The sequence below is a fragment of the Cryptomeria japonica genome, chromosome 8 (assembly GCF_030272615.1).
Source record: "Cryptomeria japonica chromosome 8, Sugi_1.0, whole genome shotgun sequence".
NCBI lineage: Eukaryota > Viridiplantae > Streptophyta > Pinopsida > Cupressales > Cupressaceae > Cryptomeria > Cryptomeria japonica.
This window is the reverse complement of record NC_081412.1, coordinates 2,366,997-2,388,982: the sequence shown is the minus strand read 5'-3', so window position 1 is coordinate 2,388,982 and position 21,986 is coordinate 2,366,997. Positions and strand designations below refer to the sequence as shown.

General features: G+C 35.1%; 1 protein-coding gene across 3 annotated transcripts; it reads right to left on the bottom strand.

The window, feature by feature from the left end:
• Positions 1-289: 289 nt before the first annotated feature.
• On the bottom strand, positions 290-20,367 carry LOC131028870 (basic transcription factor 3). Of its 3 annotated transcripts, XM_057959242.2 has the most exons (7): positions 20,103-20,362; positions 4,903-5,014; positions 1,686-1,753; positions 1,287-1,435; positions 1,066-1,122; positions 827-865; positions 290-718 (listed from the first exon to the last, which is right to left on the bottom strand). In XM_057959242.2, the coding sequence occupies exons 2-7, from the start codon at positions 4,903-4,905 to the stop codon at positions 564-566; spliced, it is 471 nt and encodes a 156-aa protein (XP_057815225.1). In that variant the 5' UTR covers positions 4,906-5,014; positions 20,103-20,362; the 3' UTR covers positions 290-563. The 3 variants fall into 3 exon arrangements, with proteins under 3 accessions (XP_057815225.1, XP_057815226.1, XP_057815224.1); XM_057959243.2 differs by lacking the exon at positions 4,903-5,014 and having other exon boundaries at positions 20,103-20,367; XM_057959241.1 differs by lacking the exons at positions 4,903-5,014; positions 20,103-20,362 and having other exon boundaries at positions 1,686-1,765.
• Between the last annotated feature and the right edge of the window lie 1,619 nt (positions 20,368-21,986).

The window sequence follows — 21,986 nt, the reverse complement described above, 5'->3', positions numbered from 1 at the left end:
ACGAGGACAGTACAGAACTTGCAGTCTTGTTAAGTGTTATTGTAGTCCTGTTCAGTAATACCATAGAGGAAATAAAATCTACTCCACCTTCAATTGTGAGAGAAGCAAACTCTGTAAATAACCCTATTGGCGCACTCTCGCATCCATGTCTGACTTTTTGTGTTACTTTCCTCGCACAATTACCTCTTCAATTATAAATGTTATTTCATAAACAAAATTTGGTTCTTTTAAACTACAAAAGAAAAATTTACATTGTTCAGATTCTAAGTTTTCAATGTGAAGTGCCATATCTTGAAAGATTGACTCATTATATGCAAAGAATCCCACAAAGATTAGTTGACAAAAGCAGATTCTAGATTACATGTTGGAGCAATCACATCCACAGGATATAAACATGATTTCCAACCAAACGTAGAAGTGAATGTTGCTGTTTCTTACTTAACTCCACACCATGCTCATTACTTTGGCTAAAAAAGAAAATCTAATTTTAAAATAAAATCAATTCAAATCAGAATATTTAAAATCTTAAACCCAGCTGCTTCTACTTCATAGGTTCCATTCATCTATGAAGCAGTGTCAGTCTTAGCTGCTTCCTCAAACGTCTCACCTTCAACAAGTTCAGGCACATCATCATCATCATCTCCTCCCTCTGCACGGTTTGCTTCCCGTTTTTGAAACTGCTCGGCAAGCTTCTTCAGATTGGCAAAACTGTCAGGTCCTGTATTTAAAACAACAATAAAATTTAAGTAGTTAATCGTTGATCAAGGGCTATATGGTAACTTCTTTTGAAAAAATCTCATGCATTACAAATTGTCTTTAAACATACCAAGTTGGTTGATGATGCTAGGAAAAAGATCTTGTAGTTCTGCAGCCACAGTGATAAAGCAAAATACCTTTTATTACTAAGAAATTTTCAAAATAACCAGTAAATATGATTGATGTTTAGTCGTCTAATGTTTAGCAGAAACATGTGTGATTTATGAAACTATATCATGGTATAACCATCAATATTAAACTGAAATGATATGGTATTTAAAAATCAAAGTTTGAATTTGAAATGATTACTTTTTGTTTGAGATGACCCACTAACCACCCATGTGTTGGCAGAAATCGAAGCCTGAACTGTAAACAAACATATAAAAAAGACCAATAATTAGATATTTTTCATCATCAAAAAAATTTCAGATCCATAAGCACTGCCATCAAAATTAAGAGGTACAATTATGCCAGTGAAAGTTAATAGAGTAAACAGGCACACATCGTCTTAAAAAAGTTTCAAGACATACCCTTTGGGTTAGCAAAATGTATAACATAGTCATCCTTAAAAATGTTGACTTCTTCAATAGCAGGAATGTTAGTCACGCCTATCCTTTTCAAGGTACTTTGGAGCCTCTTGTCATCTGTTGTGGTAGTCTTGTGAACTGCCTTCTTTTTTCTGTATGTCCAAAAAAAACATTCAAGTATAATATACGGTTCTGTTACAAGTTACAAAAGAGAGGCTTTTTAGAAAAAATGGTAGCTTAAATGTAAACTAAAAAACCATGACCCTTCCCAACAATTGTACAGCCTATGACTTAGAAGAAGCAGGCATTTGGCTTCTGAATGGCAGCTCAATGTGTGATGCAAAAACTTATATAAAATCATTTGAAATATTTCTCAGAGCAACCACTGAACAAAATAATAACCTTCGCACTGTGCCCTTTCCACCAGTGCGAACTGCACCAGCCATCTTCATGAGTTTCTCCCTATCCATCTGAATGTCCATTCATAAATTTTAGTGTCAGACATGCCCATCAAATTGAATGAAACAATATGCATGGGAAAATGGCATGAAATTGTCACAACAATTGCAAATTCTCTAGAAAACTTGGAAATACTACACAGAACATAAGTAATAACCATTCTCAAGGAAAATCTACATGGCAAGATGTGTCTTCAAAAGGAACGTCTGTTATCCTGATCCATAAACAGTTATGCATTGAATTTGCCCATAAATTAGCAAAAATCGAAAACAACTCTTAAAAGAAAAGCAGCCATTATTAGCATGCATTAACTCTAGAAAGAGGAAGCCAAAATATTCATGCCACTTTTCCAATTTCTAGCCTCACCAAGCAGGATCTGTGGCTAGAAACTAGGAAGATTACTACATAGCTCTTTAATAGAGGCATAATCAAACATATAGTTGCTGAAGCATATCCAAATGTTGGATTCAATCTTCTTAATTAATTAAATTTATAAGTTAATAATATATAAACCCTTAATAAAAAATTTCAATTAAATTACCTTTTCTGAATATTTTATTTAAATGTAAAAACGATCATTAAGAATTTAAGACACAGGTTGATGGGGGTGATACTTTTGAAGTAGTGCATTACAAATTAGACCATATTGCCCAATAGATAAGTATTTGGATCTCATGATTATCTGTGCATAATAAAGATGTCAACCATTTTCTGCTTTCAGTAAAGATGTCATCTTTCTATTCCAGATGAAGATCTAGATATTAAAGACATGAAACTTCCACAATCCATATTATTAGTTTGACGATTTCTGGATTTGACTATATATATCCATCGATGCTATCTCATCTTCTGATGATGAAGCATGGAGTGTGATCCAAAATATTGATTGAGCAAAAGTTAACACAGTCAAATCCAGAAACCCTCAAACTAAGATCTAGATGTTTTCAAGTGTTTGAACAAAGTGCCAAAACAAACCTTGAGAGCCAATCAAGAGGTTTTGTTGCTTTAATTGTCAATCAAAATTTACCAGAGTGATAAGTCACTTCAAGTACTGAACATTGCCTGACCATACAGAAAAATCATAGATCAGTGAAGTTAAAAGTTGCCAGATCAGTGAGGTTTTGTTGCTTTAATTGTCAATCAATATTTCCTAGAGTGATAAGTCACTTCAAGTACTGAAGATTGCCTGAACATGAAGTACAATCATAAATCAGTGATGTTAAAAGTTGCAAGGCATTCCCCTCATGTCCATATACTTGTATCTTTGTATAGAATACCACGTATGGATGTGATATGTACGGATAAAACACAGATACCATATCCAAGCATATCCACATATGAGCTTATACCTCGTCAGTATCTGACATGCCCGGATTCAGTACCACTCCATTGGGACACATCCAGTTCAGGGTTATTAAGAAAAACTGCAAAAAAATAATTCAGCAAAAGTAATATATAGGTTTATATATTAATCAGATGAAAAAAGTACTAGAACAAAATCAAAAAGCCACGCAATACAAATATGTTCTATAACTTTTAAGTTTAGTCACCCAAAGACTCATAAGTCGTAACCTGACACTGGTACTCATCTCCCGTATCAGAAACAACATCCTGGTCTTAGAGACATATATGGGGATGTCTCCGTACATTAGGAGACTTTAGATGACATCTCTGTGTCTTTACATCTCCTAGAACTAGAAGTGTCCCTTGAAAATCAGAAAACTTTCTATTCTCAAATAAATCATATACCAACCAGCCTCCTTTTTATCGTAAACCTTCTAATATGTATTTTTCAAAGTTTTGAAGTTTTATGAATATCTTTGAAGTATTTCCAGCAATTATATCATATAAAGCATACAGGTTTTCCACAAGTATTGATATGAAGTTTTAAACTATGTTGCAAGATAAGCCCATCCCAGCCCTCGTACCCACCCATCCCAAATGGGTCTGGGCCAAGGTCCAAGCCTGAGGACAGGTTATGCTGGGATTTATCTCGAGTACATCCCAGGTATCCATTTGGCATGCCGGTGCATACCCTGTCACCCAATTAATACCCTAGCCAACCCTAAGCATACCCAAACATACCCACAAGCTAAACAGCTTTAAAACATTCTAAAAACATTCTTCCATTTAAGCAACACTTTTTTAAACAAACAAAAAAAACCTAAAAACTTTAAAAATCCAAATCTACGACAAAAACACAACTTACACTTTCATTCTAACTTGCCCAAACTTGTTTTTTCCCCAAGAGAAAAAGCTGCTGGTTATTTTGAGTGCTGAAGGATTACAAAGGCATGTAAATGCATATCATAAGTGTCAAAAGATCGAATAACTTGCACCAAAGAGATTCCCTGTTCTAGGATAAGTTTGGCTTTTTCTATTTATGATAAGTTTATTTTTGTTCTATTTATTTCAAAGCTTCCTATGTTTTTTCATAAACAATTTATCGTTGCTTTTCAATTTGTTCATGTTACAGTTATACTCTATGTTCCACAAGGATGCGTTCCCTGGGTATTTCCACTCATCTCAGCACCAGGGATGTTTAGGGAATGTGAAGACATGTAGGAACTGTCCCCAAGGCCGTCCCCTACAAAATTTATTTTCAGAAATGTTTCCAGTATGCCTGAAAAATAGCAAGGGGCAGCTAACCGTCCCCTACAGCCCAGCCTGCAAAAAGTACAATTTTTTTAAAAAGAACACAAAAATGAGAAAAAAAAAGGGTAAAAATGTTGTGTAATTCATACTGAATTTTGGAACCATATTATTTAACTATTGTGTAATTACCAAATCCAGACTACTCCAAATAAATATGAACAGCTTCATTACATCTCTTATAAGTCACTATCATTTGCTTTTGTAATAAATTACTTGCACAAGAAAATAATATAATAGGAAATTTGCTGCAAATACTTGATAATAAAAGGCCACTTTGATGGGGCAACCTCTAAAGCAAGCCACTTCAAGGGAGCTACCTCCAATCACCTTCAATGAGAACAAATACATAATATGATGGTAATAAACTAACCATTATCATGCCATGGATGCCACCCAATCCAACCTTATAAGACTTAATCAAGGATCATATAACTTAATTAAGGTTATATACTAACTACAAGTCAGCTGCACTTAACCCCGTGAACTCTAGAGGTTTAGGACATACCATACCCCTCCCCTTAAAGCCAATATTGCCACCAATGTTGACGAACTCTAGATGCTACTAGAGCAATGCTTCATCTTCCTATGTCGCATCTTCATTGGCAAAATTCTTCCACCTGATTAGATACTCCGTAATTTTAGCTTGGAGTTTCTGGATTTGAGTGTAAGTATTTTTCCACCAAATGTTTTAGATCATATTCCATGATTCATCATTAGGACGATGATAGTCAACGAAGAGAAAAATAATGAAGAATAACAAAGCTGTCAACTAAATAGATGAAGGGAGATGCGATGACATGCGAACCAAAAAACTAGAAGAGAGGAGGGAACAATCAACCACCTTTTTTGTTCAAAATGCAAATTGGAAATGAAAAAAACAAAATAGCACCACAAAAGGACCTAAGCTGAATGATGCAAGAGAATCCAAGAATAAAAGGAACATAAAATCTTAAAGGGTGCAAGCACCAACGTAGATCAATATATGGAAATAAGGATCAAAGAATAACAAATGTGTGTGTGTGTGTGTGTGTAAGAATGGATACAAATTTTAATAAAGAAAAATAGATGCAAAGATAAGATACACACACACATGCACATATATAATATATATGCAGGAATATAAAAAGAAAAGGAAAATATGCGAAAAGGTTAAGTTCTAAATTCTAGAGAAGGGGAAGGAAAAGACACATCAAGTATTGTACCCAAGCGTGCCCAAAAAACCTCAATTTCCAACAATGCCAGATACTATGTAATTTGATTTTTTTAAAATTTGACATAAATCTTCCTAGATTTAATTTTAAAAAGCTTCATTAATGCATTTAAAAAAAAAAAAAATTGGTATAAACAAAACCTACACTAAATGAGAAAGACAAATGAAATGTTTTTCTATTTCAATGACCCATTTTTTGGGTTAATTTCCAATGCAACTCTACTATTTTTGCATATTGTAATGTGTCTATATTGCTTTTGAAGTAATGAAAATCTCCTCGAATAACTTAGAAAATTGTGTATGTGTTTTTTATGAATGACATATCCAGCCATATCCATATTAGAGGTCTTAAAAAATGGCCGTATCCATATTAGGGGTCTTAAAAAATGGCCGTATCCATATCCAATACCGTATCCGTATTTGTATCTGTATCCGTGTCAATGCAACTTTGATATATATATATATATATGCGAGAAACAATATATATGTGCAAATGGATATATAAATATAAGTAAATAAGAATAGTTGTCATCAGTTTACCACAATCCATTAAGTATTCAGAAGATCGCTTCTAGAATCAAATATGTATATTTTTTTAATCAAAAAAGACATTTTGGTTCACATTTTATGATCCATCATCAAGAAGAGGATAGTGAAGATTTGGATTTCAGACAGTCTTAAAAAAAGGCAAGGGTGGAAGTGACCAAAGCTGGAGAATTAGGGACAAGTTATGAGTAAGAGAGGTTGAGGAAAGAGAAGGAGATTAGAGAAAAGGAATGAAAAATAGAATAGAAGAAAGTGATAATAAACTTGATAAGAAATGAGATTTATGTGTATAAATATGAATATACGAGTATAAACATATTTGTAAGGAAATAATAAAATCATATATATATATATATATTCTATTTTAAGAGAAAATTGAAGAAACAAATTTATATGTATAATAAACATAGAATTTATACGAATCATATTATAATACAAACCATACACAATTGATTCCATAAACAACATGATGGGTATATATGACATAAAAAAGAAAGAATCTGTGGCTCACAATCCAAAACTGATGATAGCCACATAGACAAAAAGAAAAGAAAAATATGTACAATCAAACAAGCACCGAAGAAATGGAGAGAGAATATATACATGCAATCAAAGAGAAAAAGAGACAACAGAAAGAAACAGATATTAAAAGGACAATAAAAAGTATACCAAAGAATGTGAGAGAAATGCTTATATAACAATAAAAATTTAATAACTACACAAGGAAAAAAGGAACCAAAAGGATACGCATACTAAAAAGAGTAAGATATATATGTGTGTTACAAGACTACCACATATAGACTTAAAGACTTGTATTGAATATGTAATTGTCCCCATCCACACTTCCTAATGCATATTGAAAGAAATCTGTCAAGTTCCAAAATGATTATGCCCTCCTCATCAAGCTCTTGTAACTCTACCTCAATTAAAATTTTGCACTGATCAGCTTGATGCTTCATTCTATCATGTATCTTTGCCTTGTTTTCCTTTAAACTAGAGAGTGCCTCTTGCTGTTGCTATATGTGTTCTTCCACTACTCTATCCTTTTGGTATACCTTCAAGGAATAGATATGTATGACGGATGCTTCCCAAGAACTACACTCAAATGGCCCAATCCTGATATTTTATTAGGTAGTTGTCCATAAGACTATTGCCATAATATGTCATGATATCTTGAAAAACAGATCATGTGACAATGCATCCCTTCATTTTCTTTTCATCGCATGGCCAACAATACAAATGAATTGACTCGGCTCCAAATATAATAATGCCATTGCAACCTTTTGTTGACATGGAACATGATGAAGATTATAGAACTGAGGAATTGCTCCATTTGGCATAGCCAATTTCCCAAATCCTTGCAATCAAACTTGTGCATCTTCATCCTTGGCACGAAGTGCCTAGACTTGGTCATAGAATTATTTGTCTGACCATCATTGCTTTAGATCAAAATCAAAACAAGAAGTTTCATGTCCCTTTTAAGACAAATTTGCATCCCACGTCATGTGGTGTGAATCTTCTCATTGAGAGTCTATAGTTATACAACTCTAGGATAAACTAATTGTTCATTTCTTATAAGATATCTTCCTTAACCCTAATGGTTGCTTCATTTATATCTTCAATAGTTATGGGATAACTCTCCCTTAATATTGAATCGTTATTGTCAAGGTCTTCCTAGGACTGACCAGATTCCTATCCTTGCCTCTTGCTGAAGCTTTGATGTGACAAAAAGAGTTCACAATAACTTACTCAAAATAAATATAAAACTTTATCTCTAACTAGAAAAACTTTGTAAAAATTGATGAAAACCATAATTTTGCAATAACAACTTCAAAATTGTTTCAAAATGATCTTGAATGTGGATTGTATCAAAAAGCGATAGTGCTTCACAATCTAACAGCCTAAATAAATAAATAAGTCTTCTGGATACCAAGATTATTCTCAAATACCACTTGTAATAAAATTACTTGCACAAAAAGAATATAATAGGAAATATCCTACCATACTTAATAATAAAAGGCAACTTCAATGGGGCAACTTCCAAAAGCAAGCCACTTCAAGTTGTCTACCTTCAATAGTCTTTTGATAAAAAAAAAGAAACAAAAAAACAATGATAATAAACAAACCACTACCTCCCATATATATATCATACTTATGTCATGGATGTCACGTAGGCCAACCAAACTATCTATATAAAACTATATATAAGATTATCCCAAAGCATACTATAGGTTAAGGAAGTTTTACCAATAATGGTATAATTTTTTCTCCATTGCATTTTGAATGAATTTCAATGGAGCATATTGATAAACCCGATCCTATTGCACCTCTTGCCTCTGATGTTGGCACTTCTACTCTCCGGCCTAAATGGTGGGCTAAGACGATTGCTAATCTTCATGATGATGAGCTCATCGAGGGTAGAACTGCTCCGAAGAAGAGCAAACAGCCTGACTATTTCAATTTTGCTCTCATGGCCAACATTCACAGTGTGAACCTCAGACATACACAAAGGCGAAAGAGATACCTGAGTGGGAACAAGCTATGGCAACTGAGCACCAGAGCTTGCTGAAAAATAACACTTGGTATATGTCAGATCTTCCTCCAAGGAAGAAACCCATTGGACTACAGATATCAACATGGACTAGTTGTAATACTTTAGAAGCTCTCTAGGAGTCGCTATCCGAAAATGGAGTCCGATGCTGCTTTCTAGCTTGACATGCTCCACAAACTCTGAGAATCTGGGTTTGGATCTCTAGCAATCCGATGACAAGATCTTCTCGAACAAGCTGAGAAAGATAGTGCCCATAACGTTGATGCCAAAGTGTACTAACAGAGGAGCGCTTGGCTGCCATGGCAAGCTCCTAAGAATCACCAAAATCAACTAGTCTGAATAGACCATGATCCTCAAGACCCACAGCAACAATTGACTAAGTCTCCCGATCAATGATACTACACTAATGTGAACTAAAGGTCACGTCGGGCCGAGGAGAATGTCTTAGCATTTGACTGACTGAGAGAAGGTTGCGTTTCATTCATAGAACATAGTACACGTTGAGGAAAATCAATTTCCTCCCTCCAAACTGAATCTACACATTGCCCTTTCCGACAACAGTTACTCTTCCCCTCCTCCAAAAATAACTAAATCTGAGTAAGGCTGAAAATCATTGAACCAATCTCGGCAATGAGTGAAGTGGCGAGAGGCACCTGAATCGATATACCAGGCAGAAGATTTCACATGGTCTGCAGGACTTTTAGCCATGAAGGCGTAAAAGGTAGACTCGCTCTTCTCAATGTGCTCCACTACATTTGCTTTCGACTATGAACCACTTTGCTTAGCCTATGCAGCCAAGCATTTATGACACTCAAGTTTCATATGACCAAACTTATGGCAATAATTGCACTGAACACTCTTCTTCTTCAAGCCTTCGAATAACGGAGCAAAGTTCTTCTGCTGAGAGGGCTGAGGAGACTGAGATTTGCCTTTATCCTCACGAAAGGATTTGGCTGCGAATGCTTGTTCTGTAGAGGATGAGCTAGTACTGCTGCTTTGTAATATCCCCACAATTTTTTTCAATTTTTTTCCAGTTACAATCACAACAAGAACCCGTTAAGGTTAGGAAATCAAGATACAATAATGCTGAAATTGTAACCCTTCCACTTTCTAATCACCAAGTGCCCAATATGGGAAGGTGAGAGCATACGGTGTTGAGGGGATCGTTAGCTTCAAATAACTGGAAATAATACAATGCTTGGGTGGCAAGCCAGCCCCTTCCACTTTTCAGCGGGATATGGAGAATATTAAAAATCACTAGTCTGTAAACCAGCCAAGGATGATGCAAGAAACTGAAGAACAATCACTCTACCGCTTATGCAGCGAGAGGACTAGGAATGAAATAGCAATCAACTCCACCGCTTATTCAGCGGGAGGACAACAATACAATCGACTCAACCGCTTATTCAACAGGAGGACTATTACAATCCAAAATTATAATCACTGAAGATGGCTAGGCCAACCTCTTCCACTTGTGCAGCAAGAATTACAAAGAGGAAAGCAAACAGAAACAGCTAATGGTACTACCATTTAGCTTTACAATAAACATCACATAAGATGGAAGAGAATAAGAAGATATAAGCAAATACAAATACTGAACTATGAGAGAAGTACAACACAAAATATAAGAAACCACTATACCAATCTGCTGTTACAGAAAACAGCCTGCTGCAACTTCACAACAGCCACAGCAAACACACTGCAAAACTCTCCAACGAAGCTTCAACAACACTGGAGACTTACACAATGCCAAAGAAGCAAGCAAACACTGAACTCACACCACCAATCGCCCACACAAACACACTAAACACGCCCAGCAGCACACACTCCAAGGAAAATGTCCAGCAAAGAGGATACGGCCAGCAAGATGGTATGACCTCTTTGGAAAATCACACACCACACCAAAAATCTCGCCCTTCTGAGGAAGAAATCACCCCAAAATCAGCTTCCACACAAAACAATGCCCACAAAAATCGAACCAAGCATTTTAAAGATCCAACCACAGCTAGGAGTGATGTCTCACACTTGAGGTCTGCCAAAAAACCCTAGGAGGTATTCACCCTCGAAGATTGTCTGGAGTCAATCTGACAACGTAACGATGTAAATTTTCTAAGATGCCCAAATGAAGCCCCACGCCTTGTATTTATAGAACAAATCTCCCCCACATTCAATTCAAATTCATTTCCAAATGAAATGAAATTCCATCACATGAATGGGCGCTTAATAATTTTTTAAATAAAACATAAGTCCATTCCCAAAGTGGGCGTCCAACTCCAAGGCAAAAATGTAAAATAATTTTTTCTTTTAATTCAACCCCCTTATTTCTCCATAGTGGCGTCAAAATTATTCAATCCATAAGCTTAAGTACCGCTAAATATTTCCAAAATGTGATGCATTGTATTTTGTCATCCAACAAGAGGGTGAAATAATTTGCCCAAGTAGACTTGGGATAAAATTATTATTTTCTCCTTTTTCCTAAGACATCCATCCATAAAATAATCAAATATTAAAACCTTATGCCTAAGGTATTAATATATTAAAAATACCTCCTCCTCAAATGCTGATTATTGCCAAATTGAGTCGGGAACTGAAATGCTGGAAATTACCAAAACTAAATTGAGTTGGAGCTCTGAACTGAACTGCTAAAAATAATCATCTGAGTGAACACGGAATCCTGCCAGAAATAGCCACTGAGTTGAGCTATAGAACCCCCTGCCAAAAATAGTACTTACTATAAATAGCATACTGCTAAAAATAGTAAGTGTTTCCAAAGTGATTTTTACCATATTCTGAGCAACTGCCAAACTTACTAAAAATAGTAAGTCCCAAAAAGATCCTAAGATTGGTTTGCATGTTATACCATCGCAGATCTCACAAAAAACCCAGAAAAACCCAAATAACTCAACTGCTTTTGTCTCCACTTACTAAAAATAGTAAGTAAATCAAACTCCAAAACTTCGTATGCAAGTACCCTCACTACAAAGCTTTTTGAAAACCCAGAAGGAATCTAGAACCCAAACTGACAAATTCCAACATACAAGCCTTCGAAAATGCAGAAATGTCCTCCCAGAGGTAGGAAAACCTAATTTTTGCTTCTGACTAGCCCATGGGTCTCCAAAATAGGCTAACGGTCCCCAAAACAAACTAGAGTGGAAAAGGGGACATTACATGTTTCCACCGATCCTGCTGCAAAAATTTAGTGTAGAGATCAGTTTACTCTAGATCAACATTGGTGGAGGTGATGTTGAGTGTTTCAACAAAATGCTCGTAGGACTTTGGTAAGCTTTTCAAAGTGATCACGACCATGTCCTCCTCCATTTCCACCTAATGGCTTCTAACTGGTCATGGATGTCCTTGATTCAATTGAGATGATCTTGAATGGATTTGCGCTCATTCATGACAATAGAGAAGATCATATTTTTCAGAAAGAAGGCTCTACTCTTATTAGATGTCCTATGCAACGTCTTGAGATGCTCCCATATCTCGGCAGCTATTTTGTTGGAAGGTATCTGAGGAAGCTTATCATCGGTCACTAAGAGCTTGATGAGCATGACAACTTCACGAATTTGTTCATCTAACTTGGTCTAATAAGGACCAGCTGCAGAAGGACGTTGGGTCTTTCCAAAGACCAACTAATCAATAACGTGATACTCAAAAATAGTGAGCATTCGCTGCTTCCAGGTATTGTAGTTTCTACCATTGAATTTTTTACTCCCCTCGAGCAAAATATTTGTCAGACGCCATCAAAAAAAACTGAGGTCAAAGCTGGTTGAACGAATGATAGCACGAATATTAAGGTAGGAGTTCATCAACGCGTTAAATCGCGTAAACACGCCATGTAAAGAATAAACTTGAGGCAAAATTGAGAATTTTTTGGCATGGATACCAATATACGGATTGCTGAAGACCCAGAAATTTTTGACAAACCCAAATGAGTTTTCGAAAAAACTAGAAAAACCCAGATAATAGTTTTCGAAGAAAGATTTTCCAATAAAAACCCTAGCTGCAAAAAAAAATTGAGTGTGGTATAAACCCTACACGACAAAAAAGTGCCCAAAAAAATTTTCGGCCACTGAAAAATAAACTGAGGAATCTGCAAAAAAATTCGAGCAAAGTGCAACAAAACAGAGATCACAAAAGTTACAAGCACAGAAAAGATTCAAGCACAGAAAAAATCGCTCAACATACAAAGGAAAACCCGTTGCTCAAAACACGCAAGAAAATTAAAAAAATGCCCATCGCCAAAAATATCAGACACTGGCCGAAAAGAAACCACGAGCAACGCAAAGCTGAAACAAGTTGTCACAGTATGAAATCGCGCAGAGAAAAAACACACAAAAATTCGCGCAAACGAAACCCGGAAACAAAATCACGTCAGAAAAGAATTTTAAAAAATCGCAATTTTTGCCCTTTGCGAGGATAAAAACCTATCATCAAAAAGAATCATGTAAAAACGCGGGGCCGAAAATCCCCAACAACAAAAAAATAGAAGAACACGGAAAGATGTCGCCAAACCCTACAGAAAATTGACATCGATTGAGGAATAAATCCTCAAAATAGACCCACAATGCAGGAAAACGGAGATATGAGGCAAAACAAACACAAAAGAAATCGCGTTTTTTAGACACCCTAGTCAGGTCGAGAATAAATTTGAAAATTTTCACTAATTGGAAATTAGAATGACGAAATTTTCAAAAAAAATCACCTAGTTTCTAAACCATATTACAAGAGGTAATTGATAAAAACTGAATGAATTAAAGAATGATTGAAACATCGAAAGATCATTAAATAGAGTTACAAGAGATCGATGTTTCTATTAAGAAACAACTGATAACAAACACTAAATTAGAAACTCCTAATATTTACAATATCTTACAAAATTGACCATCAAGGGTTGTTGAAACTCGCCAACAATCCAGTCTTCCATGAGCGGACCAAGCATGTTGAGCTTTATTGTCACTTCATCCGCAAGTTGGTTGAAGATGGATCCATGAATTTGCAGCATGTTCCTACTGAGGACCAGACTGCCAATATCCTCACCAAGTCCCTACATCCCAATAAATTCGTTAAGTTCAGGGGGGAACTTGGTGTAGTAGACAAATTGACCATTAAGGGAGGGTATCAGAAGAATATCTTTTATTAGTTATTTAATGGTCAATTTTGTATGATATTGTAAATATTATGAGTTTCTAATTTAGTGTTTGTTATTGGTTGTTTCTCAATAGAGACATCAATCTCTTGTAACTCTATTTAATGATCTTTCGATCATTCTTTAATTCATTCAGTTTTTACCAATTACCTCTTGTAATACATATGTGCTAAATTTTGAATATGATATTGGTAACAAAGCCCAAATGAATGTAGCAAGAACAATATAAAAAGTTCACACCACTCTTATCCATGCTGATTTAGCTATGTATTGAAGAGATTATAACCTATTTCCCTTTAAATTATTGTCAATGTGAAATCTATAAGATAGAAAGTGTTCAACAACACTATTACACTTTATTCAAGGTATCAAATGAATATAATTAGAGGGAATTGAACATTTTGATGGAAAAGAATAGTTATACTTATATTGACAACAATTATTAAGAATTTTATATTATTATATTACTGATGTAGGTGCCACTTATACAATCTCGTGATTTTCTACTTCTAATTTTACATAGTTCTTTCCAGATTTTAATCATTTAAGAATTTGTTCAGTAAAAATATTCTCCAAACTGAAAATTCCCATGTAACTTATACATTTGTTGCCCGAACAACTTGACAAGTTTTTACTTTCAGGACTATTAGTTATTGATGATAGCTGCTGTGACCCAACTATTATGGGCTCTTTTACTTAAGCCGAAATATAAAATATAGTCTTGTACAAACTTAGCAGTAAAATCAAGATTTATTGCTGCTTAATAGTTTTGCAGTATGCAGCAGCAACTTTGTTAAGTTGTATTGCAAATAAACTCAAACAATATTACTGTAAACACAAACGAAGCACTTGAGGTAACACCCAGGAAACTCTTTCAGCAAATACACGTGCTTAAAGTAACAAAAGTTCAGAAACAGAATAGCTCTTTAAAATACAATAACACTTATGAAAGTTGCCCATTAGGCAGCCATCTTGTCTTTGGGATCGTCATTGTCTTCCTACAGTTAGCATATGACATTGTTTTGTTTATCACTCAACTTCTCTATTTTTTTTATCACTCAACCTCTTAACTTGCTGTGATTAATTCATTTTAAAATGAGCATGGATATCTTCAAAAGAGAAAGGGTGTGGCATTCAGAGCATCGAAGATTAAAAAGCAATCATCAACAACTAATTTGATTTATAATGTGTAATTAATACAGAAGGCATCGCATTCAAGTACCAGGGCGCAGTTGTTTCCAGACTGTCTTTAACTTTAGTTCCCTGCAGTAAAAGCATGCAAAGGATATGAAGTACTAATTCTTGGAAAGATAGTGCTTTCAGCTCCAATTTCAGGATTTTTATAGCCAAGATCCATCTCTTCAAGTGTGTATGTAGTCCCTCACTTCACTATGGGTGTAAATTTTGGAGACCATATTTGAGACAAGCTAGTTATACTCACATCAAGATTGGTCTAATCTATGTTGATAAAACGTATTTAAAATAAAAAAGAAAACAGTTCCGTGTGTGGTCATCTTACAGTTGAGTTTGGGAAATGTCCTTCCCCCACTTCCTTCCAAGTCATAACAATGTTGCACAGGATTTTCTGCATAACTGATTATCACCAAGACCATTACAGATATCTTTATCTAACCCTCCATTCTTTTATGAAGGTTACTACAGAAAGGTGCAATCTTATTTAGAAAACCAAGGTTACTACTATCTTGCAGCAGCATTTTGATAAGACATAGAAAGATCCCTGCTGCTCTGTAAATTTTCTATTTAAGCTCCTTTCCCCTTTAAAGAGAAATTATAAAGCACCCATAATGGAAAGTAACATGGAAAGATCCAATACAACCTTCAACATTTGCTAATTCACTACCCATGCCTCTAAGATGGCCAAATCTAGGCTCCAGATCATTTTAGAGGCAAGCTACATTCTTCCTGAGAGTCCCTTTAGTATAACTCTGGGTTGAATCTTGTCAGGTTTGAATGGTGTCGAATCATGACATTTCATGTCAGGTCTAAGTTAAGTAAAATATTATCCTCAGATACACTCTTTCCATAAAAACTGTGAATGCTGTATGTGCCTACTTAGAGACTCCTATGGTTCCTTAAGATCCTTTATACAATGTGGGCAAAAGATGTGTGGCTTGAATTATCCTGGGGATTTAAAAACATCTACAGGAAAGACTACCCTCTACATCAGTTCTAGTTTAGTGACCTCATGCTTTCAGAAATTGGCGATATGACCAGATAGAATTCATAAGACCAGTTGGGCAATATAAGCCTCAATGAGTTTGATTTGAAACCAACGGGAATGTAATGTACTGTATGCGTACGGCAGCACAACCTTCCCATACGGACAACACACCCTCCACCGTACGGTCAACTCAAGTTGTACCGTACAACCAACACCATATGGCCCTCCACCGTACGCTCAACACAGCCTCCACTGTACGACCTCCACCGTACGGTCCTCTACCCGTACACTCCTTGCCTTCCATATGGACAATTAACTCTCTTGTGCGGAACTAATAATCTCGGCCTCAGAAAAATGGTTCCGTTATGTGCAATATGTTGGACAATATAATTAGTTTAACACGAATGAACACACCAGGCAAGCAGAAATTCAGATTCAATAATGATAACATTTCAGATTACAAAAATCTCAGACTGAGGGCAAAGCAGAGTAGGGTGAGGAGTTACTCCCACCCAAACTGCGGATGCCAAGTAGGGAGGATCTTCCACTTCCAAAATGGCAGACAACCGAACTCCAACAAGAATTTACACATACAGAGCAAAAATACCAAATTCACACACCTACAACTAAGCCAAACCCGGCCATATAAATGTGCTCCAGGAAGTTTCCCGAAGGGTTACAAACGGGCTGACACCAAAAAGTTTATAACTAACTTATTAAGAAAAAGAGCCCAAAATATATTATTAGTAGGGGGCCATACAATAAATTATTTAAATTGACTATTTAATTATATCGGAGACATTACAGGGAACCCTGCCACAGAACTTTATAATCATTCCCTTCATGACTAGCATCATTTCAAGTTCTCATGCACCAAATTTGGGACATTCAGGGCAAGATTTGTCTCTTGTACATATCAATCACCCCTTCAGTTTTTTATGCATGTTAAGTTTTAAGAACATGATTTGAGACAAGCAACTGATACTCACATCAATGTATTACATTTGTATATTACCAAACATATCCCAACAAAGAAAAACCTCCAGAACTCATTCTCTTACAGTTGTTTTTTGAGACATGTCCTTTCCTTGCTAGTGCTTGAGAGTCCCCTAAGCACAACTTCACATTCACTCCTGAATTTTGACAGACGGGTCACCACCTTCAATATGTGCAGTGGGCACTTGCAGATGCCATCTTCAAGAGCTAGAAACCGAGGAACATTTCATTCCCATATGCACTATTTCTTATAAAATGCATGTATGATGGTTGTGCCTTTTTATAAACCACATGCTTGCTTGAGGTAGTTCATAACTTCGTACAACATGTCAACCAAGGATGTCTAGCTTTAATCCTCACCTCTAGATCATCCAATATTGTCGGCTCCACATTAATTATCTCTTACTTATTCATTGACTTTTATGCTGCCAGTTGAGCATCAGGTTTAGGAGTTTACCAAAAACAATACCCAGTTTAGGTACAGCTGGGATCAGCTGTACAAAATTAAAGACCGAAAACAGCTGAAAATTGATTCTTCAATATCAGAGATTAATCAAATTTATATTTGTGCACTGCACACAGAAAATCGATAAAAAGAATCATATCGCTCTTCATTGAGAAACTCAATACAATCAGTTGGTTCAAGACTAATGAGGGCCATTTGTTAGGATTTTTAAATATTTTTATTTTATTTTTTTGCTTTTTTCATTTAAAAAAGACTTTTTCCTGGCCCCAGGTGGGTTCTCCCAGTTTCGCCCTAGACCCTAACCCAGACCTTTGGATTCCACCCTGATATATCTGGACATATCTGAACCAAGTCCACATGATAAGGGGAGAACCATGAACGGACCCAGAACTGGACCAAGATCCATACACAGTTCAAACTGGTACAGATTCAAGCAGGGTTCATGCAGAATCCAGTAACAGAGGTTGGCTATAAGAAGCATCATGACCAGATAGCACTTTTAAGATCAGTTAAGAACTGAAAAAGATATAGACCTCAACAGTTTTAAATCAAAACCAGTAAAACGTTATACAAAATTCCTTTTAACTCGGTAACCAATAGAGAGTAACTGATAAACATTGTTTCAAGCTTTTCATACACCTTTCAGTTTCAGGTAATTATATTATCCAATCTTATCTTAGCTTTTGCACTCTTAGGGATTGCTGCTTCGTGAATCATCATTTAGCTTGATAAAGTTGGAGATGGGACTTAATACTCCTATTCCATGCTCAGAAGATGGACTTTTTTGTAGATCCGGTTTACCATTCATGGCCACTAGTGGACATCAATATCTAAATTTAGTAACTTGCATTTAATGTGCAGCTTCGAAACGTATTTCTGCAACTAGATACACTACCTATTCCATTCTCATTTTCCTCAGTTTTGCAACTAAGTCAATTTAACTTGTGAGTTGTGATAATCAATTTCCATTTTTCTAAAGAGGGAGAGGGATTATAATCTGTCATGCAGGATACTGTTAAGCATTTCTATTAAACACATGCCAAACTTATTAATACTTGAAAATAAGGTCCTTCAAGCATCTAGTCACAGTGACAGAATGATGTCTGTCACGTAACAAACAACATGGGTTCAAACCTTTTCCAGGCTTAATATCATGTGTGGGGGGTTTGGCTTGCTTCCCAAAGGGGGCAAAAAAAAATAAAGGAATTTGAGCTAAAAGAAAGATTTAGTGCAAAAAAAATGAAACAAACTATATTCCTACAAAATATCCACAAATGACCAAAATAGGTCAATCTGACTCAAAAGTACAACCAGTAGAACTAACACAATGGGGAAAAAAGAAGCTCCAATGGTATCTACAAGCTAACACTCAATAAAAGTAAAACAAAATAATAGATCAGCCAAAATGGGGGATGAACCTAAGGTCGAAAAACCCTATACATTTCAAACTTGGCAGTTAGCAGCAATTTATTGATAATGACTCAGATTAGTAAAGTTACAAACGATGGGTTTTTTTGTCAATATAGTTACACATATGGTTCAAAATTTGCTGGTGAATAAGGACTTACTTTTATAACAAACCTAAAATTTAATATAATCACAATCATTTATTTCTCTCTCAAAGTACCACCAAAATAAATTCAACAGCTTTACAGCTGGGTATGACAATTTTACATCACTTACCACTTATTTTAAATTTAAAAGGTACAACACTTGCTTTAAACTTACATGGCAATTTCTCCATGTTTGAGAAGTCTGACAGGTTTGAACACGCGCAGTTTAGGGGATGCATAATAAAACTTACAGCATGAACCCAATAATAACTAAAATAAAACAACTTCAGAGAGCTTTGTTTGAAACGCTGTTAATAATAACTAAAATAAAACAACTTTAGAAAGCTTTGTTTAAAATGCATTATTTCAGGTAGTATCATAGAATCTTACTAAGACTAATGCTTTGCTTTTCTGTTACCCTAGGGTTTGTTGCTAAGATAGTTGGTCGCCTTACGGCTATGTAATAGAATGTTAAGGGCACTCAGTTTCCAATGATCCAATATCTCTTTTATTCGTACATAAATACACCACAACCTCTTCGTTTGGAGAGGAGTCTCGTAAACAAAATTGGCGTCTCACAAGTTAGTTACCAATAATAAACTCAGCCTTATAAACCAAATTGGTGTCTAGCTTCGCAGTGAGCTAAGAATGCATCCGTACTGCAGTGTACGATCCTTATCCTCAACCATTCGTTCACAAATGCATCATTTTAGACATCACTTTAACATTACACCGCAACCAGTTAAGCCATGGTATTACAAATTTAAGATATCATATTTTTAATATATTATTCAAGGAACCCTGAACTTTTTGATAAAAACACATATTTCTGCCATTGATCAACCTTCAGAAACTGCTGGCCTGCTTCAGCCAAATGCATACTAAACTAAACTAAGACTCTTCATTACAAAATGGCCTTATTCTTAACAGAAGCAATAACAAAGTGCTGATAAAACCCTTCACTAATTTCTTATTTAAAAAAACAAGAAGGGTTTCAGATTAAACAGAAAGTATGATTCCATCTGAGAACAAGTACAGTAGAACATAGTTACCTCTGCAACTCGCTGGACTGAGAGCTTGCTTCAGCAAATGAAGACTAAGTTTTGGGTTTTTTTTGGGGGGGGTGAAGCCGGCATACCATTTATACTAAGCTCACGGTCCATGCAATACCTAAAGACAATCCCATTAAATAATGATAACAGGAATAAGGGGGACAAATCTATTAGACTTAATGCTAAATTTCCTCGCTAGTGTTTGTTACTTTTTCCCGGGGAAGGAAATATCTCTCCTAAATAGACATGGATACTGTATCGACTTTAAGTGCTTTTATGCTAGATACTAGATAAGAAGTGCGAGGCATAGACTTTTACTCTAGCCAGATATCATTATGCTATAAAAAAATGATACTAGATAAGAAGTGCGAGGCATAGACTTTTACTCTAGCCAGATATCATTATGCTATAAAAAAATAAGGTAGCAAGATAGTATTTGTAAAAATTAAGATTAAGTTTTTATTTAAGTTGGTTGTTAAGGTAACTGTTATTTTTCATACAAAATAGTATTTGATAAAAAATTAAAAAATTCATAATACGATTTTGCATTTTTATAGTATTGCGAAGGTAAATTAAGAGGATCAAACTAGTGGAAATCGCATAAAAATCTATTGTGATTTAAAGATTTTGTGTTTTTGATCAAGTTTTGTTTTATATAAAGAATAAATAACAATGTTTTGAACTTTACGTCATTTTTTTTCATTGTGTTTGAAATAAACTGTTTGCAAGTTAAGGAGTCATTGTTATCCTTACCATTTGTTATGCAATTTTCATTTGAAATTAAACAAGAAAGTGGAAGCAATATTCTTTACAAGGTGGAGAAACAAAGTTCATGGGATATTTGTATTTGTTTAACATAAATAATAATAAACATTTCTAGGCTATTTGGAAATCCTTAATGGTAAATTCATATCCTTGAAGCATGAGATGTTTGTTTAGTATGAAAATGAATAATTGGTGGATGTTTGTAATTGTTGAAGTTTATGGTTTTAATTTTGGAAGCGTTATTTTGAATTGCTTATGAAATTCATTTATATTCCTAATGTACTTTTACCTCCCATGCTTTGACCTTACAAAATATTTCTTTGCTAAAACTCTTTCAAAAAAATTCTCCTATGCGCTACTTTGAACCTTCATTACACCAATTTTTAAATTTTCAATAAAATTACAAGTGTTTGTACCTCAAGTCCATTAAACTTAAAACATGAACAAATATAATGAGTCATTTTGATGTTCTAGAGTGTACTTGTCATTTGTTAATGTCAAATTTATATTATAAAAATATTGAAACACTTTAAAAATGAAACTCTACTTAAGTTAATGCATGTTGATGTAGCTCACCAAGAAGGTTAGAATACCCATGCCTAGATTAGTAATAAACAAACAAATACTTATGCCCTCAAGTTAAGGTGATTGTGGCTTAGGTGACGTGTGTGACCTCCTTGTCCAAACGAACTCGATTATTTTGTTAATTATTTTGAATTCTCTAAGTCACTCAAATATTATTTAAATATAGTAATTAGCATTGTGATCATGGTATGCAGGAGTTTTTAGTGCAATATTATCCTAGATCACATTACAATGCAATCAAAGGCTCAATTTGGTTACTCTTCCCATTATAAGTTATATTTGAACCCTGGATTACATTCAAAGAGATTACAATATAGTCAAAGACTCAAATCTATAAGGAATAGTTAACCATTTGTGTGAATTTAGTGTATGAACAAAAAATCTATAGCCACTAAGGACAAGAAAGATTTGAATAACATAGAATATATTGCAATACACACACAATATCTTCACCTGGAATCCTTCTTTTTCTTTAGATTGACTTGAAGTAGAATGCCCTCTAGCTCCACCTAATTTGCTCCTTTGATGTATAAA